Source organism: Oncorhynchus kisutch, linkage group LG11 (genome assembly GCF_002021735.2).
Source record: "Oncorhynchus kisutch isolate 150728-3 linkage group LG11, Okis_V2, whole genome shotgun sequence".
Taxonomy (NCBI): domain Eukaryota; kingdom Metazoa; phylum Chordata; class Actinopteri; order Salmoniformes; family Salmonidae; genus Oncorhynchus; species Oncorhynchus kisutch.
The window spans coordinates 72,619,017-72,646,361 of NC_034184.2; the positions used below are offsets into that span (position 1 = coordinate 72,619,017).

Below are 27,345 nucleotides of genomic sequence, written 5' to 3' on the forward strand. Positions count from 1 at the left end.
TTGTAAAAAATCTGGAAAACAAAAATGAACTTTTGGTTCTTAATTTAAGTTTATGCATTAGGGTTAGCAGTGTGTTTAGGATTAGGTTTAAAATCTGATTTTAGGAACACTGCAGAGTTGCTGTCACGCCCTGGCCATAGAGTTTTTTATTCTCTATTTTGGTTAGGCCAGGGTGTGACTAGGGTGGGCATTCTAGTTTCTTTATTTCTATGTTTTGGCCGGGTATGGTTCTCAATCAGGGACAGCTGTCTATCGTTGTCTCTGATTGGGAATCATACTGTTTTCTGTATAGTTTATGCATCTTACAGAACTGTTTCGTTTTTTTCACTTTGTTATTTTGTTCAAGTGTTTTGGTTAATAAAGAATCATGAACACTTACCACGCTGCGTTTTGGTCCGATCCTCATTACGACGAGAGCCGTGACAGTTGCCTCCAGAACAAGATTCATGGCGAAAAACACTAACCTTCTTCTCGGTGTGCCTTTTCCACCTCTCACCCTCCTACATTCCCATGCACACCTTCATGGCGCCACACTCACATCACTCTTGCACACGTCTTAAATAGCTATTAAGCTCCAGCACGCTTGTGAATTTAAGATGCAGAACATATTAATATTTATCTCATTGCAGGTAGGGAGGGGGTGGATGGTGGAGGAAAGATATGATTGAACCAGTAACGGAAAAAAACAAAGCATATTTAATAGGCCATCCCCAACGGGTAGCCAGACCCCATGCTGGTTTCATCTCCTTCTTCATCTCTTCGCCTCATCTCTCCCCCAGCTCCGCACACGGCAGGGCTCCGGAGTTCGGCAGGCTAGCACAGATTCAAGACTAGAAAATAATTCTAACTGTCTTGGCCAAGTCTTGGCCAAACAAGGTTAGTATTTAGCGCCGAACGCCGTTACTTTAAAAACCCAGGGGATCAGCTTTAATGGATGTACTATTTTATCTTCAAATGCACTTTTCTCTGACTTTGCCTTTGGACACAATAAAGAAAGGTTGAGGTTTTCTGACCTAACATTGTTATCTGTTCTGAAGTAGTACTTCTATGTAATAAAAGGGCAGAAAAGATTGCTTCTATTATTGCAACCTGTGCGAGAGCGTGGTGTTTGGTACTGAAAATATGACTTTGTCTCAGGTTGCTTCTAAACTTAGTGTCACTTCACTCAGCAATAAACTAACCTCAAAACTCTTGTTTGAAGAATTCTAGTGAATTCTAGTGAATTCTAAAAGCAATATTTGATGATTCCTTTAAACATTTAATTTGTTCTATGACCTTTCATATGCATTACGTTGGTCTTCATCAGATGTCCATGTCCTGCAGTAGAAGTGTCACTACTGTAAATATTCCCTCCAAGGTTTAGCTACAATTCCCTCATCTACAGACCACCTCCTTATTCTCGCCAAGTGAGTGAATATCTCCTCTATGGAAACTAAAACAAATCGGTTATTGCATGAAGCTTTTTTTTTCAGCCCTGATATGAATATCTGAAAAAGAGTTGCACGGCAGACGGAGAGCTCATGCGATCAGATCATATGATTTGAATTATGTGTAAATGAATCAGGCTACCCCAGACATCTAGTGTAAATACAACAGCCCATTGAACTGATCAGATCATCTATTGGTCTTAACCAGAGCCTAGAGGGCTTTAGTCTTAATATTCATTTCTTGAGAAGTATAGTACATCACCCTGACAGGACAGGGTACAGAGAAGTTGTGAAGATGTAATTGCAGATCACATTGTGTTGAAAATACTCATGTATTCCGTCTTGATTTGTCAGTGTTTTGAATAGCATTGTCACTGAAGGGAATAGATCTGGACGTGTCACTAGTAACACCAATTGAGTTTTCCCCCATAAACCTTATTCACAGCTCCCCTTATTTGAGCGTGTATCTTCACCACATGTGTTGTACAAAGGAAGGCTCAATGACGTCATATAAATATAGCATTTAGAGGAATGCAGCACCCATTGGTGCTTCTTGTCCTCTAACATAGAGTTATTAACACTAGAGGAAAGATAGTTATGAACACTAGAGGAAAGATAGTTATAAACACTAGAGGAAAGATGGTTATAAACACTAGAGGAAAGATAGTTATAAACACTAGAGGAAAGATAGTTATGAACACTAGAGGAAAGATAGTTATGAACACTAGAGGAAAGATAGTTATAAACACTAGAGGAAAGATAGTTATAAACACTAGAGGAAAGATAGTTATGAACACTAGAGGAAAGATGGTTATAAACACTAGAGGAAAGATAGCTATAAACACTAGAGGACAGATAGTTATGAACACTAGAGGAAAGATAGTTATAAACACTAGAGGGAAGATAGTTATGAACACTAGAGGGAAGATAGTTATAAACACTAGAGGAAAGATAGTTATGAACACTAGAGGAAAGATAGTTATGAACACTAGAGGGAAGATAGTTATAAACACTAGAGGAAAGATAGTTATAAACACTAGAGGAAAGATAGTTATGAACACTAGAGGAAAGATGGTTATAAACACTAGAGGAAAGATAGCTATAAACACTAGAGGACAGATAGTTATGAACACTAGAGGAAAGATAGTTATAAACACTAGAGGGAAGATAGTTATGAACACTAGAGGGAAGATAGTTATGAACACTAGAGGGAAGATAGTTATAAACACTAGAGGACAGATAGTTATAAACACTAGAGGGAAGATAGTTATGAACACTAGAGGAAAGATAGTTATAAACACTAGAGGGAAGATAGTTATGAACACTAGAGGAAAGATAGTTAAAAACACTAGAGGGAAGATAGTTATGAACACTAGAGGAAAGATAGTTATGAACACTAGAGGAAAGATGGTTATAAACACTAGAGGAAAGATAGTTATGAACACTAGAGGAAAGATAGTTATGAACACTAGAGGAAAGATGGTTATGAACACTAGAGGAAAGATGGTTATGAACACTAGAGGGAAGATAGTTATGAATACTAGAGGAAAGATGGTTATGAATACTAGAGCTAATCAGGTCGCAATTGTAAATGAGAACTTGTTCTCAACTTGCCTACCTGGTTAAATAAAGGTAAAATAAAATAAATAAAAATAAAAGAGCAAAGAGCAAAGAGTTATACACACTAGAGGACATATAGTTATTGTCACGCCTTGGTCTTAGTATTTTGTGTTTTCTTTAATTATTTGTTCAGGCCAGGGTGTGACATGGGTTTGTGTGTTGTGTTTCGTATTGGGGTTTGTAGTATTTGGGATCGCGGCTGATTAGGGGTGTTGTATAGGCTTGGCTGCCTGAGGCGGTTCTCAATCAGCAGTCAGGTGCTTCTCGTTGCCTCTGATTGGGAACCGTATTTAGGTAGCCTGAGTTCGCTTTGTATTTCGTGGGTGATTGTTCCTGTCTCTGTGTAGTTTCACCAGATAGGCTGTAATTAGGTTTCACGTTCCGTTTGTTGTTTTTGTATTTATCGTTATTTCATGTACCGTCACTTTTTTCATTAAAGACATGAGTAACCACCACGCTGCATTTCGGTCCGACTCTCTCTCAACAAACGAAGAACGCCGTTACAGAATCACCCACCACACACGGACCGAGCAGCGTGGTAACAGGCAGCGACAGCAGGAAAAGCGAAAGGAGGACGTTATGGACAGCAATGGCATGGAGTATACGACGTGGGAAGAAATCGACAGGTGGGCGGCCGACCCAGAGAGAGTGCAGGAGCCCGCATGGGATTCGCTTGAGCAGTGCGAAAAAGGCTATAGGCGAATGGAGTCGAAAAGGAAAACACGGCGGCGCAGAGCGCAACCCGAAAGTCACCCCAAAAAATGTATTGGGGGGGGGCTCAGGGAGAGAGTGGCAGAGTCAGGAGTCAGACCTGAGCTAACTCTCCCTGTTAATCATGAGGAGCAGCGATATAAGGACTTCTGGTCTTGGGAGATGATATTAGACGGAAGAGGACTCTGGGCTCAGCCTGGTGAATATCGCCGCCCCAAGGAGGAAGCAGAGGCAGCAGGAGATAGGAGCCGGCGATACGAGGGAACACGGTTGGCAAGGAAGCCCGAGAAGCAACCCAAAAAAATTATTGGGGGGGGGCTTACAGGGAGTATGGCTATGCCAGGTAGGAGACCTGCGCAAACTCCCTGTGCTTTCCGGTGGGCTAGAGAGACCGGGCAGGCACCGTGTTATGCTAGTGAGCGCACGGTGTCTCCAGTGCGGGTGCATAGCCCGGTACGGTTCATACCAGCCCTTCGTATTGGCCGGGCTAGAGTGGGCATCGAGCCAGGTAAGCTTGGGCAGGCTCGGTGCTCAAGAGCTCCAGTGCGCCTGCACGGTCCGGTCTATCCAGAGCCACCTCCACACACCAGTCCTCCGGTAGCAGCTCCCCGCACCAGGCTTCCTGTGCGTGTCCTCGCTCCAGTATCACCAGTGCCCGCACCACGCATCAGGCCTACAGTGCGCCTCGCCTCTCCTGCTCTGTCGGAGTCTCCCGCCTGTTCAGCGCAGCCAGCGTTTTCCTCCTCTCCTGCGCTGCCGGAGCCTCCTGCCTGTTTGGAGCAGTCAGAGCTGTCAGTCTGCATGAAGCAGCCAGAGCTGTCAGTCTGCAAGGAGCTACCAGTCTGCAAGGAGCTGTCAGTCTGCAAGGAGCTGTCAGTCTGCAAGGAGCTGTCAGCCTGCATGGAGCAGTCAGAGCTGTCAGTCTGCAAGGAGCTGCCAGTCTGCAGGGTGCTGTCAGTCTGCAAGGAGCTGCCAGTCTGCAGGGAGCTGTCAGTCTGCAAGGAGCTGTCAGCCTGCATGGAGCAGTCAGAGCTGTCAGTCTGCAAGGAGCTGCCAGTCTGCAAGGTGCTGTCAGCCTGCATGGAGCAGTCAGAGCTGTCAGTCTGCATGAAGCAGCCAGAGATGTCAGTCTGCAAAGAGCTGTCAGTCTGCATGAAGCAGCCAGAGCTGCCAGTCTGCAGGGAGCTGTCAGTCTGCATGAAGCAGCCAGAGATGTCAGTCTGCAAAGAGCTGTCAGTCTGCATGAAGCAGCCAGAGCTGTCCGTCTGCAAAGAGCTGCCAGTCTGCAAGGAGCTGCCAGTCTGCTGGGTGCTGTCAGCCTGCATGGAGCAGTCAGAGCTGTCAGTCTGCATGAAGCAGCCAGAGCTGCCAGTCTGCAAGGAGCTGTCAGTCTGCAAGGAGCTGTCAGCCTGCATGGAGCAGTCAGAGCTGTCAGTCTGCAAGGAGCTGTCAGCCTGCATGGAGCAGTCAGAGCTGTCAGTCTGCATGAAGCAGCCAGAGCTGTCAGTCTGCAAGGAGCTGCCAGTCTGCAAGGAGCTGCCAGTCTGCAAGGAGCTGCCAGTCTGCAGGGAGCTGTCAGTCTGCAAGGAGCTGCCAATCTGCAAGGAGCTGCCAGTCTGCAAGGAGCTGCCAGTCTGCAAGGAGCTGCCAGTCTGCAAGGAGCTGTCAGTCTGCAAGGAGCTGTCAGCCTGCATGGAGCAGTCAGAGCTGTCAGTCTGCAAGGAGCTGTCAGTCTGCAGGGATCTGTCAGTCTGCAAGGGGCGGTCAGTCTGCAAGGAGCTGTCAGCCTGCATGGAGCAGTCAGAGCTGTCAGTCTGCAAAGAGCTGCCAGTCTGCAAGGAGCTGTCAGCCTGCATGGAGCAGTCAGAGCTGTCAGTCTGCATAGAGCAGCTAGATCCGCCAGTCAACCAGAATCTTCCAGATCTGCTAGTCAACCAGAATCTTCCAGATCTGCTAGTCAACCTGAATCTTCCAGATCCGCCAGCCAGCCAGGATCTACCGGAGCCTACTACCTACCTGAGCTTCATCTCAGTACTGGGCTTCCTCTCAGTACTGGGCTTCCTCTCAGTACTGGGCTTCCCCTCAGTTCCGGGCTGCCCCTCAGTTCCGGGCTGCCCCTCAGTCCCGAGCTGCCTCAGTCCGGAGCTGCCCCTCAGTCCCGAGCTGCCCCTCAGTCCCGAGCTGTCCCTCAGTCCCTAGCTGTCCCTCAGTCCCGCTAGAGGAAAGATAGTTATAAACACTAGAGGAAAGATAGTTAAAAACACTAGAGGAAAGATAGTAAAAAACACTAGAGGAAAGATAGTTATCAACACTAGAGGAAAGATAGTTAAAAACACTAGAGGAAAGATAGTAAAAAACACTAGAGGAAAGATAGTTATCAACACTAGAGGAAAGATAGTTATCAACACTAGAGGAAAGATAGTAAAAAACACTAGAGGAAAGATAGTTATCAACACTAGAGGAAAGATAGTTATCAACACTAGAGTAAAGATAGTTATAAAAACTAGAGGAAAGAGTTATAAACACTAGAAGAAATATAGTTACAGTGGGGCAAAAAAGTATTTAGTCAGCCACCAATTGTGCAAGTTCTCCCACTTAAAAAGATGAGAGAGGCCTGTAATTTTCATCATAGGTACACGTCAACCATGACAGACAAAATTAGAAAAACAAATCCAGAAAATCACATTGTAGGATTTTAGAATTTATTAGCAAATTTGGTCAATAACAAAAGTTTATCTCAATACTTTGTTATATACCCTTTGTTGGCAATGACAGAGGTCAAATGTTTTCTGTAAATCTTCACAAGGTTTTCACACACTGTTACTGGTATTTTGGCCCATTCCTCCATGCAGATCTCCTCTAGAGCAGTGATGTTTTGGGGCTGTTGCTGGGCAACACAGACTTTCAACTCCCTCCAAAGATTTTCTATGGGGTTGAGATCTGGAGACTGGCTAGGCCACTCCAGGACCTTGAAATGCTTCTTACGAAGCCACTCATTCGTTGCCCGGGTGGTGTGTTTGGAATCATTGTCATGCTGAAAGACCCAGCCACGTTTCATCTTCAATGCCCTTGCTGATGGAAGGAGGTGTTCACTCAAAATCACACGATACATGGCCCCATTCATTCTTTCGTCGTCCTGGTCCCTTTGCAGAAAAACAGCCCCAAAGCATGATGTTTCCACCCCCATGCTTCACAGTAGGTATGGTGTCCTTTGGATGCAACTCAGCATTCTTTGTCCTCCAAACACGACGAGTTGAGTTTTTACCAAAAAGTTCTATTTTGGTTTCATCTGACCATATGACATTCTCCCAATCTTCTTCTGGATCATCCAAATGCTCTCTAGCAAACTTCAGACGGGCCTGGACATGTACTGGCTTAAGCAGGGGGACACGTCTGGCACTGCAGTCCCTGGCAGCGTAGTGTGTTACTGATGGTAGGCTTTGTTACTTTGGTCCCAGCTCTCTGCAGGTCATTCACTAGGTCCCCCCGTGTGGTTCTGGGATTTTTGCTCACTGTTCTTGTGATCATTTTGACCCCACGCGGTGAGATCTTGCGTGGAGCCCCAGATCGAGGGAGTCTGTCATTGGTCGTGTATGTCTTCCATTTCCTAATAATTGCTCCCACAGTTGATTTCTTCAAACCAAGCTGCTTACCTATTGCCGATTCATTCTTCCCAGGTCTAGAATTTTGTTTCTGGTGTCCTTTGACAGCTCTTTGGTCTTGGCCATAGTGGAGTTTGGAGTGTGACTGTTTGAGGTTGTGGACAGGTGTATTTTATACTGATAACAAGTTCAAACAGGTTCCATTAATACAGGTAACGAGTGGAGGACAGAGGAGCCTCTTAAAGAAGAAGTTACAGTTCTGTGAGAGCCAGAAATCTTGCTTGTTTGTAGGTGACCAAATACTTATTTTCCACCATAATTTGCAAATAAATTCATTAAAAATCCTACAATTGTAGCGGCGTTCTTCGTTTGTTGAAAGAGAGTTGGACCGAAATGCAGCGTGGTGGTTACTCATGTCTTTATTGAAAAAATGACGATACATGAAATAACTTATAAATACAAAACAACAAACGGAACGTGAAACCTAACTACAGCCTATCTGGTGAAACTACACAGAGACAGGAACAATCACCCACGAAATACCAAGCGAAACTCAGGCTACCTAAATACGGTTCCCCATCAGAGACAACAAGAAACACCTGACTCTGATCGAGAACCGCCTCAGGCAGCCCAAACCTAACTAGACACACCCCTAATCATAGCAATCCCAATCCTATAAAACCCCAATGCGAAACACAACACTTAAACCCATGTCACACCCTGGCCTGACCAAAATATATAACGAAAACACAAAACACTAAGACCAAGGCGTGACAACAATGTGATTTTCTGGATTTTTTTTCTCATTTTGTCTGTCATAGTTGAAGTGTACCTATGATGAAAATTACAGGCCTCTCTCATCTTTTTAAGTGGGAGAACTTGCACAATTGGTGGCTGACTAAATACTTTTTTGCCCCACTGTATTAACACTAAAGGAAAGATAATTATAAACACATGTCATTTTGAGAAAATGGCCGATGAAGATAGGCTAATGCAATTAAAATGTACGTTCCATAAATATGACCAATTAAACTCTTGTTCATATATCACTTCGAAACTGAAAAATAAACATCTCATATCACGTTACTCAATTTGTCACAGACAAGAATTTTGTATGGCTGTTGAAATGTGCAGAACTGTAATCAGCTATGCCTGCCCCAAATGTAAGGCCCTCTTTGAGCTGTTGCTGGTGACGCTTTACTTTCTTGACTGTGTCATGGGACCTGCGCCCACGCTTGGCACACTCCATTGAAGCAGCATCAGCTATCACAACTCTCCCAATCTCTGTTTGCTCTAGTGTCACCAAACTGCTATCAATCCACAATTTGTTCATCACATTTGTTATAGCAGTGGCTCCCTCATTGAATGTGGCTACTGCCATAGAGGCTGCTCCGTCAATGCGGCTTTTGCCTACGAAGACAGTTTTGGGGCATCACGACCATATTACAGAGTTCAGACATTTATTTGCTTTCTGGGTTCCTTCGTGCTACATTCTTTTGAGTGTGTTATCATTTGACATCCTATGATATACAGGTACCATTTTCTGTGCAACCTCAATATTGAAAAATGTATGGCCTCCAAGGTTTTTGTGACAGGGTGAATCTTTACCATTTTCTATGGCTCACTGGTACTAGCACCAATGCACACACCTATCCCGTAGTTGGAAGCGAATCCTTTCTTGAGTCAAGTGCCATCAAAGGATACATGAATGTCTATGATGGCATCCTCATCCTCCTTCAGAAACTCTGCTATGTCTGGGTCTATATCTGCGTATGCTCTTCTAATTATCTTTGCAGCGCTCTCCATTGACTGTAGCCCTCTCTGAATCTCTGCAACTAAAGTGGGGGGAAAAGTACTTATGTCTGTCGACATTACAGACATAACTGCAGGACTAAATATTGGCATACGAGCATGTATTTACTTTATGTAAAGCTAATTTCTCACTAATCACATTTGGCTATAGCCCAATGAGACTGTAGGCCTATGTGGGTCTCATTGTATAGTTATGTTTTCCTATCACTCTGTTTTATTAACTTTGAATACATTTGCTGGAGCAAGGAAATGAATATTCATACACAACAAGTCACCTGGCAATACTGGGCCACTCTCCCTTTTTATTTACCTGTCATTCTCCTCTCATATCTCTGATATGAGCTGAGACGCAGGGAAGGAATCCCTAGGACTTTGCTTATTTTCTTAGAGCTGCATAACCAAGTCCACGTTTGTGGGCTAGAAGAACCATCCTCACATTTAAATCAAATACCACATCTCCCCTGGAGCACTCCTGCAGCCTGGATGAAATGTAAACACTCCTCCTAAATGCATCCCGATCACCTTCACAGTCTGCACATTCTATCATGACAGAATTACAGAATCACTGGTTGATGAAGCCTATGGTGATTTTCAGTCCAGTGTTTAGACACTTCAAATCATGTACAAGTTTTTTTTTTGAGACGTGGAATAAAAGCCACTGTTGGCTGGCTGCTGTCTGGTTGATCGCTGGTAGTTGTGTCTCAATGCGCTGCTGCTGGCTACCTCCTTTTCCTGCTCTACCTGTACTGCCACTGCCTCGATCGGCGGATCAGGCACATTGTTTCTGTCATTCACTGCTGTTCTCGCATTGGCTAACTGAGGTTGTCTATTTTTATTCACATACTGTAGGTATATTCGTCGAGATTTTCTCATTTACTCTCTCTTTACGTTGATTCTTCGCAGGAGATATTTTCAAACAGGGAAGTGCTGCGCAGCACTTGAGGCATTTTAACCAATCAGGTTGCCGGAAAGGGCCTTTATATGCCAGTAACCAATCGGATGTCACGAAAAGACTAATCTTTCAGCACGAACCGTATTTAGGTAGCCTGAGTTCGCTTTGTCTTTCGTGGGTGATTGTTCCTGTCTCTGTGTAGTGTTCACCAGATAGGCTGTATTAGGTTTCACGTTCCGTTTGTTGTTTTTGTATTTATTAAATTATTTCATGTATCGTCATTTTTTTCATTAAAGACATGAGTAACCACCACGCTGCATTTCGGTCCGACTCTCTTTCGACAAACGAAGAACGCCGTTACAGAATCACCCACCACATACGGACCGAGCGGCGTGGTAACAGGCAGCGACAGCAGGAGCAGCGAAAGGAGGACGTTATGGACAGCAATGGCATGGAGTATACGACGTGGGAAGAAATCGACAGGTGGGCGGCAGACCCAGAGAGAATGCCTGAGCCCGCATGGGATTCGCTAGAGCAGTGCGAAGAAGGCTATAGGCGAATGGAGTTGGAGAAAAGAAAGACACGGCGGCGCAGAGCGAAGCCCGAAAAGCAGCCCCAAAAATGTATTGGGGGGGGGGGCTCAGAGGGAGAGTGGCTGAGTCGGGTGTCAGACCTGAGCCAACTCTCCCTGCTAATCGTGAAGAGCAGTTGCAGTGGGAGAGGCTGCATCACTTGGAGAATTGGACATGGGAGGAGGAACTGGACGGAAAAGGACCCTGGGCTCAGCCTGGAGAATATCGCCGTCCCAAGGAAGAACTAGAGGCGGCTAAAGCAGAGAGGCGCTGGTATGAAGAGGCAGCACGGCGACGCGGATGGAAGCCTGAGAGTCGGCCCCAAAAATGTATTGGGGGGGGGGCTTACAGGGAGTATGGCTATGCCAGGTAGGAGACCTGCGCAAACTCCCTGTGCTTACCGGGGGGCTAAAGAGACCGGGCAGGCACCGTGTTATGCTAGTGAGCGCACGGTGTCTCCAGTGCGGGTGCATAGCCCGGTACGGTTCATACCAGCCCTTCGTATTGGCCGGGCTAGAGTGGGCATCAAGCCAGGTAAGCTTGGGCAGGCTCGGTGCTCAAGAGCTCCAGTGCGCCTGCACGGTCCGGTCTATCCAGAGCCACCTCCACACACCAGTCCTCCGGTAGCAGCTCCCCGCACCAGGCTTCCTGTGCGTGTCCTCGCTCCAGTATCACCAGTGCCCGCACCACGCATCAGGCCTACAGTGCGCCTCGCCTCTCCTGCTCTGTCGGAGTCTCCCGCCTGTTCAGCACAGCCAGAGCCTTCCTTCCCTCCTGCGCTGTCGGAGTCTCCCGCCTGTTCAGCGCAGCCAGCGTTTTCCTCCTCTCCTGCGCTGTCGGAGTCTCCCGCCTGTTCAGCACAGCCAGCGTTTTCCTCCTCTCCTGCGCTGCCGGAGCCTCCTGCCTGTTTGAAGCAGCCTGAGCTGCCAGTCTGCAGGGTGCTGTCAGCATGCATGGAGCAGTTAGAGATGTCAGTCTGCAAGGAGCTGCCAGTCTGCAAGGAGCTGCCAGTCTGCAAGGAGCTGCCAGTCTGCAAGGAGCTGCCAGTCTGCAAGGAGCTGCCAGTCTGCAAGGAGCTGTCAGTCTGCAAGGAGCTGTCAGCCTGCATGGAGCAGTCAGAGCTGTCAGTCTGCATGAAGCAGCCAGAGCTGCCAGTCTGCAAGGAGCTGCCAGTCTGCAAGGAGCTGCCAGTCTGCAAGGAGCTGTCAGTCTGCAAGGAGTTGTCAGCCTGCATGGAGCAGTCAGAGCTGTCAGTCTGCAGGGAGCTGTCAGTCTGCAAGGAGCTGTCAGTCTGCAAGGAGCTGTCACTCTGCAAGGAGCTGCCAGTCTGCAAGGAGCAGTCAGTCTGCAAGGAGCTGTCAGCCTGCATGGAGCAGTCAGAGCTGTCAGTCTGCAAGGAGCTGCCAGTCTGCAGGGAGCTGTCAGTCTGCAGGGTGCTGTCAGTCTGCAAGGAGCTGCCAGCTGCATCAGTCCCGAGCTGCCCCTCAGTCCCGAGCTGCCCCTCAGTCCCGAGCTGTCCCTCAGTCCCGAGATGCCCCTCAGTCACGAGCTGCTCCTCAGGTCTGTGGGGTTCTGGGTGAGGACTATTAGGCCATGGTCGGCGGCGAGGGTGGATTATCCCAGGACGCGAAGGGGAGGAACTAGGACATTAATGAAGTGGGGTCCACGTCCCGAGCCGGAGCCGCCACCAATGACAGACGCCCACCCGGACCCTCCCTATGGTTTTGAGGTGCGTCCGGGAGTCCGCACCTTGGGGGGGGGGGTTCTGTCACGCCTTGGTCTTAGTGTTTTGTGTTTTCGTTTTGGTCAGGCCAGGGTGTGACATGGGTTTACGTGTTGTGTTTCGTATTGGGGTTTTATAGGATTTGGGACTGCTATGTTTAGGGGTGTGTCTAGTTAGGCTTGGCTGCCTGAGGCGGTTCTCGATCAGAGTCAGGTGCTTCTCGTTGCCTCTGATTGGGAACCGTATTTAGGTAGCCTGAGTTCGCTTTGTCTTTCGTGGGTGATTGTTCCTGTCTCTGTGTAGTGTTCACCAGATAGGCTGTATTAGGTTTCACGTTCCGTTTGTTGTTTTTGTATTTATTAAGTTATTTCATGTATCGTCACTTTTTTCATTAAAGACATGAGTAACCACCACGCTGCATTTCGGTCCGACTCTCTTTCGACAAACGAAGAACGCCGTTACAATATCCCAAAATTTGAAAATTGACCAATGGAAGCAAAATCACAATTTTTGCCTGTGGTGCCTGGCCTTAAAACCGCTAGAGGAAAGATAGTTATAAACACTAGAGGAAAGATAGTTATAAACACTAGAGGAAAGATAGTTATCAACACTAGAGGAAAGATAGTTATGAACACTAGAGGAAAGATAGTTATCAACACTAGAGGAAAGATAGTTATGAACACTAGAGGAAAGATAGTTATCAACACTAGAGGAAAGATGGTTATAAACACTAGAGGAAAGATAGTTATCAACACTAGAGGAAAGATAGTTATAAACACTAGAGGAAAGATGGTTATAAACACTAGTGGAAAGATAGTTATCAACACTAGAGGAAAGATGGTTATAAACACTAGTGGAAAGATAGTTAAAAACACTAGAGGAAAGATAATTAAAAACACTAGAGGAAAGATAGTTATAAACACTAGAGGAAAGATAGTTATAAACACTAGAGGAAAGATAGTTAAAAACACTAGTGGAAAGATAGTTAAAAACACTAGAGGAAAGATAGTTAAAAACACTAGAGGAAAGATAGTTATCAACACTAGAGGAAAGATGGTTAAAAACACTAGTGGAAAGATAGTTAAAAACACTAGAGGAAAGATGATAGTTATAAACACTAGAGGAAAGATAGTTATAAACACTAGCGGACAGATAGTTAAAAACACTAGAGGAAGGATGGGATGTAACCCCTTCTGGTGTGTATAACTTTATGTCCTCCACACAGTCGTCTCAGGCAGATAATGAGCTTGCTTGGCTTGAGGCCTGACCGTAAAAGCAGCATGTATATAACTGTTGTTTCTGGCCTCAAGCTCAGTACCAGTACTACCATCGAGACACTGACACAAATAACCATATGCTGACTTTCCCCCAAATGGCTTCTTCAGTTGTGCGTTGTGTTTCTGTAATTAATTCAAGTAAATGTGCGTTCATTGTGAAATGACCCTCTGCTATTATTTAGTTGGAATTGATAGTGTTCAAAATTGTAAATTGATTAAAATGTATTTAAAATGTGTTTTCACTTGTTCCTTTGCAGGCGAGGATGACAGCTTGGCCCTCAAGGGGAAACTGACCGTGGGGGACATCTTCAGGAAGAACTTCAAGGTTCACGACCCTGAGGCCAAGTGGATCAACAGTGAGTACTCTATTGATGTCGTAGAGGGGTGGTCATGAGACATCCATATGGGTGATACGTCATGTATTCACTGTGGACATTCAAACAGGGTCATACATTTCCCACCAAAAGGTAAAGTTATGCTAATTAACCTGAGTTTAAGACACATATTGAATAATCTGTTGGGGTTGGCAGTCAAATAACTAAGGCAATTGTGACTATATAGTAGGAACTCTGTTTTCAGTTGGTCGATGTATAAGTTTAACTGAACATCAGGAAAGTTTCAACACTGAGTTCCATTGAATTGAATAGAACACTTCCACTTCCTACACTGCTAGCATCGATTTGGAATCATTATTGCAACGGTGTGAAAAACATTGATTGAGCCCTTTGTTCTACTAACAACACCTTCTGCACCAATGATCTCATTGCGCACACAGTGTAATGAGTGTGTGTTGAATCAATGTCATGTGAAACGGCTCATCTCACTATCTTGATAGGGGTGGTTTTACCACTCTCAGATCAGTGAATCGAATACACCAGCTCATCTCTCAATGTTAACAACCATGCTGTAATAATGTATGTTACTGTGTTGAATCAACGTTAGTAAGGAGCACTGGTGCTCTGTTATATAATACAGAGGGGTGATACTATGGGTGATCTGACCAACTCAAATGATTAAAAAGCAGAATTTTTTCAGTCAGTGTTGAACAGAGTTAGAGATTCCCAATGCATGTGCTCAGTCCTCTACCGACTGCCTAAAAGGGTTACATTACATGGAACCAGCGTTTTTCTGAGACCACTTTTTCAGCCAAGCCTTAGATGACAGCAATTAGAACTAGCTACGTGTGCCTGCGTGTGTGTGTGCCAGCCAGTGTGTAGGAGTCAGTATAGTCCAAAAAATGTCAAGGATTACAGGGGTTGACAGGACTTGCTCTATCCTCTTGTGTAAAACAGTGAAAGTGCGTGAAGTCTCCAGTTGATCACATGAAAGTGAAGTGTGTTTTCTAGTTTTTATTTTATTTTTGTAATTTTTTATTTTATTTAACCTTTATTTAACGAGGCAAGTCAGTTAAGAACAAATTCTTATTTACAATGACGGCCTACCAAAGGGCAAAAGGCCTCCTGCGGGGATGGGGGCTGGGATTAAAATAAATACAATATAAATATAGGACAAAACACACATCACAACAAGAGAGACAACTCTACAGAAAGAGAGACCTAAGACAACAACATAGCAATGTTGCCTGTGAAAGAAAATAAAACTGCAAGACACATTGCAGACACATTATATTAACCAACTGCTGGTTTTAATAGAATGATCAGGGCCTGACTCCTAGAGGCACTTTACAGCCAAAGGATTAATGAAGCAACTTTGATATAACTCATGCCTAATGAAGCTGTCTTCTCCTATCAACCAATAGTCTCGCCTAAAGAGGGTGCAGATGGGAGAGAGTACACTGAGTATGCCCAGTACTGTACAACGCTTCCTTTCTTTATTCTTCCCTTCCCCGTCCTTGATATAATCACTGATCTGACACATTTCGGCGGTTGAGATCAAAAGCCTCTAAACATACTGCTTTCACCAATTCTTCAGTACCATCTGATCATTAGTGACTGTCTTTACACCCAGTGTTTCTTGGGACACATAAAATGGTTAACAAATCTATGAAAGTGAATGAGTTGCAGTAAACGGCAAAACAAGTAGGCACTGTTTGGATGTTAACATCTGTGCTTCTTTAAAAGTCATTCTCCTCAGGAAATGTTCCTCATTGCATGAAATGCCAAGCAATTAATACTATAGTATTTTCCTGTGTCAATAGAATGCTGTGTTCTGTCACTTTGATAAGCTGATTAATAATAGCCTCCATACGTCCTCCATACTGTAGCCTACGTGGCAAGCATGAAATGGGAGTCATCTTAAAGATATGCCTTTCTACTGTAGCTGTTTATGGTTGATAGACAGCAACCTGCCTGCAGAGAAAGTCTTCTTAGGGACCCTGTAGATGCAGCTGCCAAAGATGGAAAGAGACTAGAGGTTCATTATCGACTGATTATTTGATGTTCGTTAGCATGTCATATTCATTTAGCGATGTGCAGAACGCCGAGCATTCACAACTTGCAATTATTGGCTTTCGATGACAGGTCTGGAGTTTACATTTTTTGTAAACCTAATTTAACCTGGAATTGTATATTTTTCGACGTTGTTGAGCCATCTATCAATTTCCTGGGAGACATTTGTAATTTCACCTCTAGAATTTATAATGAGTCAATGAGTTTATTTTGTTGCTGATAAGTCCAAATCCTTTTGGGGGTATTTTATGGCAATATAAGCTGAGTTCATTATGAATTCAGACAGCACAAGCTACTCATGGTGTTGCGATTTGAATACCCCTGCGGCCTTGTTTTATCACAATCTTTAACAGTAACCAGTGGTGTAAAGTACTTAAGTAAAATTACTTTCAAGTACCACTTAAGTCATTTTTTGGGGTGTCTTTACTCTACTATTTATATTTACTTTACTTTTACTTTAACTTCAGTACATTTCTAACGAAAATAATCTACTTTTTACTACATACATTTTCCCTGACACCCAAAGTTACATTTTGAATGCTTAGCAGGACAGGAAAATTATCCGTTCACGCACTTATCAAGAGAACATCCCTGGTCATCCCTACTGCCTCTGATCTAGCAGCCTTACTAAACACACGTTTATCCCAGTAATCTATCAAAGTAACCTTGTTTCATCACAATCTATAACAGTAACCTTGTTTCATCACAATCTATTAATAGGTTGCACCTCCGTCACTCGGTTGCGTCATGCCATTGTTATGAACGTTCTCAAGCCATCCTCTATCAGCGGCGCCATAGTGGTGCCCTAAAGTGGTGATAAGCCCCGTCATTCTGGACGGATGCTAACTACTGTTAGTCTAAATTACACTATATTGCCTGGAAATACAATGACATTGCCAAAGGAGTAAAATATTTAGTAGGAAATAACTTTTCCAGCATTATTATGTCGTCAAAATTACTTTAGACAGATGCCAATGTTGTCATTTGCTAGCAAAGTTTGTCAAAAATAGCCTGCAATGCTAACGTTAGCAAGCAAAAATCCTGTGGCCTCCCCTCAATCTTAGCTAGCTATCTAACGTTATACTGCATCTAAAGTTAATCTGGTGACATCAAAATGACACAAGGTTTACCTACTAATTATTTGCCTCCTTTTGAATGTCATTGTATTTCCAAGCCACTGTAATGCACTTTTGATGAAGTCTTCATTAGCGCTCATTGACGATGCATTGAGTAGAATGCTCAGTCTGGAATCAGTCCAAAATGAATGTTCAAAACAATATTTTGACGAAACATGCAACCCATGGATAACAGTAACCTTGTTTCATCACAATCTATAACAGGAACCTTATTTCATTACAATCTATAACAGGAACCTTGTTTCATCACAATCTATATCAGGAACCTTGTTTCATCACAAACTATAACAGGAACCTTGTTTCATCACAATCTATAACAGGAACCTTGTTTCATCACAATCTATAACAGGAGCCTTGTTTCATCACAATCTATATCAGGAACCTTGTTTCATTACAAACTATAACAGGAACCTTGCATCACTGTTTGCCTCCATGGAACTCTCCTACATTAGCCTGGTCCCAGATCTATTTGTGCTTTCTTGCTAGCTCCTATGGTTATTGTCAATCCAAAATGACCATAGAAGTTGGCAACAGCACAATAGATCTTGCACCAGGTTACTTCTGTATATATTTGCCCTTAAAAATGTCATCCACAGTAGGCAGAAATAGCGCCATGGCCGCCGCCTCACCACCGTTGTTATTATTTATGTTGCAGAGCTGAGGAGCGTTGCGCAGCCTGTTAAAATAAATTGCAGCACATATTGTGCTCCTCTATCGCTCGTGCAATGATGTCCGAGGGGGGAAAACTGTTTGTTGTTTGCAGTAACTTCTTTGTTGTCGTAATATTGCAAATGGACGTGGCTGTTTCACCATGAAGGATTTCAGCTTTAAAGACCCCCATCACCATTCTAAACAAATCCACCACCCATCATCATTGGATTTAGTCCGCTACATCATTTTTCTATTAGTGTAGCCCATTGATATTCTGTGTATGCCTATCTCCAGCATAAAATTACAATCAAATGCATGCAGCAAAAGCATCAACATAATTTTCATCCAGCAATGATAAATGTAAACCTGGTTCAATATTATTGTCTGGTTTCTAGCAGCTGCTCTGTTTGAATGAAGCAGTATAACCTTGTACGGCTATACTGACTTCCACACACTGGTCGACACACACACACACACTCCTGTCCTCCTGGCTGATGTATGCTAAACATGTAGCGAGAAGAGATTTGCTGAACGCCATCAAGCAAACAGACATGATTGGCCAAATAAGTATCTTTTAACCTTGATCAGAGCTGATGACTGACCTGGGTGGTGATTTGCCTGAGAGCAGCACCACAAGCAAAGTAGTGCCCCCTAGTGTCAAAGCTTCATTTTACAGCTTCATTTTATACAGTGCAAGTCTTTCATTATATTCAGATTATGATTTTAATGGTCTAGCCGGCCCGTGACCTGATTCAATACGGCCCGCGGAATCATGCTCAGATCACATAAAGAATTTGCGATAGTAAAGTTTTGAAAAACATATTTGTTATTTAAATTAAAAGCTCAATGAACACTCGCCTTTGTGTAATGATTTAGCTCCCACCGCTTGTGGGACATTTATTTTGAAGGCAAGTATAAATAACAACTGCACGAAGACAGACAGTGACTGACAGGCTGGCACACATATCACAGTTACAAATAGTAGCTAGCTAGAAAAATTAGTTTTTCAAAGATTTCAAAGAAAAGGAAAGTAGACAATGAATGTAGGGTGTTCCAGCAAGAGTGGACATCGAAATATTTCTTTATTGAAGTATCAGGGAAGCTGTGTGCTTAGTGTGCAAAGAGAGCATCGCTGTCTTGAAAGACTACAACTTGTCACCACACTTCCAGGCGAAGCATGCAGAGAAATATAGGAATATGTCTTCTGAGCAGAGGGCAAGTGCATCGAAAGAGTTGCTTTCTCATTTGCAAAAGCAGCAAGGACTTTTCAGAAAGCTGTGTTCAGCAAACAACGGAATTGCGAGAGCTAGCTATGTACTGTCCCACAAAATGTCTAAACATAGCAAGCCATTCGCTGAGGGAGTATTCATTAAAGAATGTTTAATTGACTCTGCATCAAAACTTGCCCCGACAAGAAAGAGCTTTTTGAAAATGTTTCCCTGTCAAGATGTTGAGGACATCACAGAGAATATGGACCAACAGTTGAAAGACAATGTAAAGGATTTCACCTATTTCTCCTTGGCCCTGGATGAGAGCAGTGATGCACGTGACATGGTGCAGTTGTTGATATTCTTACGAGGCATAACCCCAGACTTTTAAATGACAGAAGAGCTTGCTTCAGTGCTGTCAATGAAGAGCACAACCACAGGGAAAGATTTATTGGTGGAGGTTAATAAGTGTGGGGTAAAGCTGGGACTGAGTTTTGAAAAGTTATCCAGTGTGACCACTGATGGGTGCCCAAACTTGACAGGAAAAAATGTTGGCCGTTTGAAAAGGATACAAGATCAGGTAGCTGAGCTGAACCCAGATCAGAAAATGTTTTTCCTGCATTGTATTATTCATCAGGAGGTGCTCTGAAAATGGGGTCTAAAAATGAGGCATGTTGTGGATACAGTCACTAAAGTGGTAAACTTCATAAGAGCAAACTCTTTAAACCACAGGCAGTTTGTCTCACTGTTGGAAGAGACAGAGTCGGGTCATGTAGATCTCCCCTACCACATCAATGTGACATGGCTAAGTTTGGGGAAGGTGCTTAAAAGGGTGTGGGACCTGAAGTCGGAGATTGCTGAGTTTTTGCAAATGAAAGGAAAATATGTGGATTTCCCTCAACTGCAAGGTAAAGAATAGTTGGCTGATTTTGCCTTCACCGTGAACATTATGGCCCTCATGAATTAACTGAATTCCAAACTACAAGGGAAGGGCCTTTTTGCACATCAAATGTACAGCCTTGTCAAAACCTTCAAGGGAATATTACTCCTCCTGACCCGCCAAGTAGAAGCCAACAATCTCACCCACCTTCCGACACTACTAGTCTGTTCCCTATCAGATGACCAGCGGGAGAAGTATACATCACTACTAGTCTGTTCCCTATCAGATGACCAGCGGGAGAAGTATACATCACTACTAGTCTGTTCCCTATCAGATGACCAGCGGGAGAAGTATACATCACTACTAGTCTGTTCCCTATCAGATGACCAGAGGGAGAAGTATACATCACTACTAGTCTGTTCCCTATCAGATGACCTTCCGACACTACTAGTCTGTTCCCTATCAGATGACCAGAGGGAGAAGTATACATCACTACTAGTCTGTTCCCTATCAGATGACCAGCGGGAGAAGTATACATCACTACTAGTCTGTTCCCTATCAGATGACCAGAGGGAGAAGTATACATCACTACTAGTCTGTTCCCTATCAGATGACCTTCCGACACTACTAGTCTGTTCCCTATCAGATGACCAGCGGGAGAAGTATACATCACTACTAGTCTGTTCCCTATCAGATGACCAGAGGGAGAAGTATACATCACTACTAGTCTGTTCCCTATCAGATGACCTTCCGACACTACTAGTCTGTTCCCTATCAGATGACCAGAGGGAGAAGTATACATCACTACTAGTCTGTTCCCTATCAGATGACCAGAGGGAGAAGTATACATCACTACTAGTCTGTTCCCTATCAGATGACCTTCCGACACTACTAGTCTGTTCCCTATCAGATGACCAGAGGGAGAAGTATACATCACTACTAGTCTGTTCCCTATCAGATGACCAGCGGGAGAAGTATACATCACTACTAGTCTGTTCCCTATCAGATGACCAGAGGGAGAAGTATACATCACTACTAGTCTGTTCCCTATCAGATGACCAGAGGGAGAAGTATACATCACTACTAGTCTGTTCCCTATCAGATGACCAGTGGGAGAAGTATACATCACTACTAGTCTGTTCCCTATCAGATGACCAGCGGGAGAAGTATACATCACTACTAGTCTGTTCCCTATCAGATGACCAGAGGGAGAAGTATACATCACTACTAGTCTGTTCCCTATCAGATGACCAGCGGGAGAAGTATACATCACTGCTGCGTGCTTTGAACGATGAGTTTTCTCATCGTTTTGAGGATTTCAAAGTGTTGGAAAATGACATGCTGTTGGTTTCCTCTCCTTTCACCTTCAATGTGGATAATACTCCCACTGACCTGCAACTTGAGCTTATCGATCTTCAGTCTGATGCAGTGATTGGAGAACTATTTAAAATAATGTCACTGACGAGGTTCTATGCATCTCTCGATGAACAAAACTTTACAAAGATTAGGAGTCATGCTCAGATGTTTGTACTGTTTTGGTCAACCTATTTATGTGAACAGACATTTTCAGTGATGAAATATAATAAGTCAAGGCATAGATCATCTCTTACTGACTCTCAGCAATCCTGCGCATAGCGACGTCAGAAACTATACCTGACTTTACTGCTTTAGTCAATGCCCATCAGACTTCACTCCTCACACTGATTCAGTAGTTTAAATGTAATGTTGAGCTTTCCCTCTTTCTTGTTGTTTGTTTTTGTGTATACCCGTTAACAAGAGTTTTGTCCATGGTGCTGAATGCACAGTGTACTTTTCCCTCTGTGTAGTTCATTGCATGTTTAATAATGAAAATACCTACCAAAAGGAGATCATGGATGTGGTTTATTTCTGTGTATGTTAAAAAAGTAAAATAAGTAGCATATCTGGATGTGATTTACAGTAGATATATATGTCAACACAGTCATGCACATGATGTATAATCCTGAAAATGCAAAATTATATTCTAATGTGGCCCTACATGGAAAATAATTGCCTAGGCCTGGTCTAGCAGCATAGCCGCGGGAAGATGTTTGGAGGTGGGGCCCACGCTACAGACGACTATATCAGTCCACTAATAGAGGACTAGTAAAGATCCAGCGCACTACTTTTGTGAAGAAAAAAATACACATAAAGTGGTATAAATATTTGGGGGATTTCCGATGCTCCAGCACCCTCAGCACCCCTTCTTGCCCGCGGCTATGGCTAGCACAGGATTTCCCAAACTCGGTCCTCGGGACCCCAAGTGTGGCATGTTTTGCCCCGAACACTACACAGCTGATTTGAATTATCAAAGCGTGATGATTAGTTGATCATTTGAATCAGCTGTGCAGTGCTTGGGCAAAAAACTCAACGTGCTCCCCTTGGAGTCCCAAGGACACTGGGGTAGCAGGTCATTCTAAATTCATTAGAATGGCACGAAGTGAATACAGCAGTATCTGACCAACCCAGGCCTTCTCCTCTGTAGTCTGTGTGGTTGTGTCCCTCTTGAAAAAAAACTGCAATAACAAAACAAAAACTAAGTGAAGCACACTTTAACCTCAGTGACCAGTGCTAGTAATTGAATAGGAAACTATTTGAGCATAGCTAACTCAACCAACCACAACACTCTCACTGTCCTCAATAAGAAGCTTCACTATGTTCTCAATAAGAAGCTTCACTATGTCCTCAGTAAGAAGCTTCACTATGTCCTCAATAAGAAGCTTCATTATGTCCTCAATAAGGAGCTTCACTATGTCCTCAGTAAGAAGCTTCCCTATGTCCTCAGTAAGAAGCTTCACTATGTCCTCAATAAGAAGCTTCATTATGTCCTCAATAAGGAGCTTCACTATGTCCTCAGTAAGAAGCTTCACTATGTCCTCAGTAAGAAGCTTCCCTATGTTCTCAATAAGAAGCTTCATTATGTCCTCAATATGAAGCTTCATTATGTCCTCAAAAAGAAGCTTCACTATGTCCTCGTTCAATGTTGTGTATTAGTCATTTCCTCACAGCAGGTATAGCAATACATATTCCTGTTAAACCAAAACCACATTCTGTGTGTTTTTAGTCTTTTCATGTTTATTGTAATTTACTCGAGGCTGCCCTATATATATTGTACCCTTGCTTGTTGCGTTGAGTGGCGTGCTGTGGCTCTGAGACAGAAAAAAAAATGTTTAAGAACGTGAACGCCATGATAAGGAGGTTTAATTTTGCAGTTATGGGGCTGGTTTGATGCCGGCCGGTGGACTCGTAGGATTCAAGCAATGGGCTGGGGGTAAAAAATGAGTCTCGGAGGCGACCTTGATCGGTGTTGCTGATAACCATAAATCAAGGTAAAAACTCCTATCCAGCCCACTGGACAGGAGCCATCGGCAGCTCACACACTATTCCCTCCCATCTCCTACTTTGGGGAATAGGTTCATGCAGTACGCTATATAGATATTATGGCAAGGCTCTCCGCTGTGGAATTGTATATTTGTATTAGGGAGTTTTGACTATGGCCCCTTTCGGAGATAAGGTCGTCCTATTCAAATGGTAAACGGTTTCTTCAAGTCATGGGTTGAGGTGTAGAGCCTGGAATAAAGGAAAAGACATGGGAAAAATTTGAAGTATATGTATTTGTTTTCTTCAATAGACGTCCTCAAGATGACTAGAAAATTCAATAGAGGGTAAGCTTCCCTCCACGTATACAGTACAAAGACATGGTAATATTCCCTCCGCGTATACAGTACAAAGACATGGTAATATTCCCTCCGCATATACAGTACAAAGAGATGGTAATATTCCCTCCACGTATACACTACAAAGAGATGGTAATATTCCCTCCGCGTATACAGTACAAAGAGATGGTAATATTCCCTCCACGTATACAGTACAAAGACGTGGTAATATTCCCTCCACGTATACAGTACAAAGAGATGGTAATATTCCCTCCACGTATACAGTACAAAGAGATGGTAAGCTTCCCTCCACGTATACAGTACAAAGAGATTGTTAGCTTCCCTCTACGTATACAGTACAAAGAGATGGTAAGCTTCCCTCCACGTATACAGTACAAAGAGATGGTAAGCTTCCCTCCACGTATACAGTACAAAGAGATTGTTAGCTTCCCTCTACGTATACAGTACAAAGAGATGGTAAGCTTCCCTCCACGTATACAGTACAAAGAGATGGTAAGCTTCCCTCCACGTATACAGTACAAAGAGATGGTTAGCTTCCCTCCACGTATACAGTACAAAGAGATGGTTAGCTTCCCTCCACATATAGAGTACAAAGAGATGGTTAGCTTCCCTCCACGTATACAGTACAAAGACATGCGTGAATATTATTCACAATCCGACCTCTATCCTAAAAGATCAATAATATTTGTACAAATATAGAGGATAAGGAGCAGCTTAAATAGAAACTTGAGCTGTAATTCATGTCTAAAATTAAGCCATTTAAATTCAGGGTATATATCCTGCAGGGGTCAATTCTGGGTCCTGTACTTTTTACTGTTTACATTAACAATGTTGACTTGTCTGTAAAAAAAAATGTCACCTGCACTTTTATAACGATGATACTGTTGTGTATACTATTGCCCCCACTGTTGACCAGGCTCTATTTGAACTACAGTCTGCCTTCATTGTTTTACAGAAAAACAAATCAAATATTTTTTTATGCTAACAGATCCCTCTGTACGTATTCAATTATAGTTTGCCCCCACGCTTATAAGCTATGTGTTTGTGGATTGACTGAAGTGAATCAACCTACGGCAGCCAAGGTGATAATGGCTGGGATACATTTAGCTTGTTTTTGCTGATCTCCAAATAGCATTTTAAGTTTTTAAATTGTATAGAAATGCAGTAAAATTGCTTCAACTTTCTTAAAATGTCTTGGGGGGTGTTAATAGCCCATTAGCTATACAACTAGCTGCTATACTCACAGTAAACTCAGCACCGGGATTAAAAACTATAATCTAACACATACAGAGGGACCTGGTAGCACAACAATAATTTTTTTAACAAAAGGTAAACAAATAGGTTTGCTTTACAGATAATTTTGCCATGGGGTGGGGAGACGGTTTCGCAGTTTTAAAAGCACATTTCCTGCAATTCTAAACATTTTGCCATGACTTAAGCCATGCTAATATGATATCTGAATGAGAGTGACTAACAAAATCAATGTGGGCCCCTGGGCGCGTGCGCTGCATGCCAGGTCGGTAATCTGGACATGATTACTACAAGTTTAGATAGCTGGCAAGACTAACTACACTAAGGAACTTTTTTTTATTGTCTTTACTGGCATAGGCTAATTACAGTACCTTACAGTATTCACACCCCTTGGCTTTTTCCACATTGTTGTGTTACAATTTTTATTTATAAAAAAATAAATACAAAATGAAAAGCTGAAATGTCTTGAGTCAATAAGTATTCAACTCCTTTGTTATGCCAAGCCTAAATATGTTCAAGAGTAAAAATTCACATAAAATGTTTTTGCTTAACAAGTCCTATAAGTTGCATGGACTCTGTGTGCAATAATAGTGTTTAACATGCTTTTTTAATGACTACCTCATCTCTGTACCCCACACATACAATTATCTGTAAGGTACGTCAGAGGTGCAGTACATTTCAAACACAGATTCAACCACAAAGACCAGGGAGGTTTTCCAATGACTCGCAAAAAATGGCACTTCATGGTAGAAAGGTTAAAAAAAGAAGACATTGAATATTTTTTACATTTGATTTAACCTTTATTTAGGTAGGCCAGTTGAGAACAAGTTCTCATTTACAAGTAGTGCGACAAAAAACAACAACACAGAGTTACACATGAGATTAACAAAAGTACAGTAAATAACAATAGAAAAATCTATATACAGTGTGTGCAAATGGAGTAAGGAGGTAAAGCAATAAATAGGTCATAGTAGCGAAGTAATGACAATTTAGCAAATTAACACTGGAGTGATAGATGTGCAGGTGATGATGTGCAAGCAGAAATACTGGTGTGCAAAAGAGCAAAAAAAGTAAATAAAAACAATATGGGCATGAGGTAGGTAGTTGGATGGGCTATTTACAGATGGGCTGTGTACAGCTGCAGCGATGGGTGAGCTGCTCAGATAGCTGATGCTTAAAGTTAGTAAGGGAGATATAAGTCTCCTACTTCAGCGATTTTTGCAATTCGTTCCAGTCATTGGCAGCAGAGAACTGGAAGGAAAGGAGGCCAAAGCAGGTGTTGGCTTTGGGGATGACCAGTGAGATTTACCTGCTGGAGCGCCTGCTACGGGTGGGTGTTGCTATGGTGACCAGTGAGCTGAGATAAGGTGGAGCTTTACCTAGCAAAGACTTATAGTTGACCTGGAGTCAGTGGGCATGGCGACGAATATGTAGCAAGAGCCAGCCAACAAGAGCATACAGGTCGCAGTGGGGGGTGGTATATGGGGCTTTGGTGACGAAAGGATGGCACTGTGATAGACTGCATCCAGTTTGCTGAGTAGAGTGTAGGAGGCTGTTTTGTAAATGACATCGCCGAAGTCGAGGATTGGTAGGATAGTCAGTTTTGGCAGCGTTAGTGAAGGAGGCTTTGTTGCGAAATAGGAAGCCGATTCTAGATTTAATTTTGGATTGGAGATGCGTAATGTGAGTCTGGAAGGAGAGTTTACAGTCTAGCCAGACACCTAGGTATTTGTAGTTGTCCACATATTCTAAGTCAGAACCGTACAGAGTAGTGATGCTAGTCGGGCGGGCAGGTGCGGGCATCGATCGGTTGAAGAGCATGCATTTAGTTTTACTAGCGTTTAAGTGCAGTTGGAAGCCATGGAAGGAGTGTTGTATGGCATTGAAGCTCGTTTGGAGGTTTGTTAACATAGTGTCCAAAGAAGGGCCAGATGTATACAGAATGGTGTCATCTGCGTAGAGGTGGATCAAGGAATTACTCGCAGCAAGAGCGACATAATTGATATATACAGAGAAAAGAGCCGGCCTGAGAATTGAACCCTGTGGTACCCCTATAGAGACTGCCAGAGGTCCGGACAACATGCCCTCCGATTTGACACACTGAACTCTATCTGAGAAGTAGTTGGTGAACCAGGCGAGGCAGTCATTTGAGAAACCAAGGCTGTTGAGTCTGCTAATAAGAATACGGTGATTGACAGAGTTGAAAGCCTTGGCCAGGTCGATGAAGACGGCTGCACAGTACTGTCTTTAATCTATGGCGGTTATGATATCGTTTAGTACCTTGAGCGTGGCTGAGGTGCAACCGTGACCAGCTCAAAAACTGGATTGCACAGCGAAGGTATGGTGGGATTCAAAATGGTCAGTGATCTGTTTGTTATCTTGGCTTTCGAAGACTTTGGAAAGGCAGGGCAGGATGGATATAGGTCTGTAACAGTTTGGGTCTAGAGTGTCACCCTCTTTGAAGAGGGGGATGACCGCGG

The 27,345-nt window shown here is 43.5% G+C and overlaps 1 protein-coding gene across 5 annotated transcripts in view; it reads left to right on the forward strand.

The window, feature by feature from the left end:
* LOC109899295 (dipeptidyl aminopeptidase-like protein 6) overlaps positions 1–27,345 on the forward strand; it is a 351,844-nt gene that overhangs the window by 263,343 nt on the left and 61,156 nt on the right. For all 5 annotated transcript variants that reach the window (XM_031836276.1, XM_031836277.1, XM_031836279.1 and 2 more), the window contains one exon: positions 13,894–13,992. In XM_031836276.1, coding sequence (XP_031692136.1) covers positions 13,894–13,992 — 99 coding nt within the window. The remainder of the gene's footprint in view (positions 1–13,893; positions 13,993–27,345) is intronic.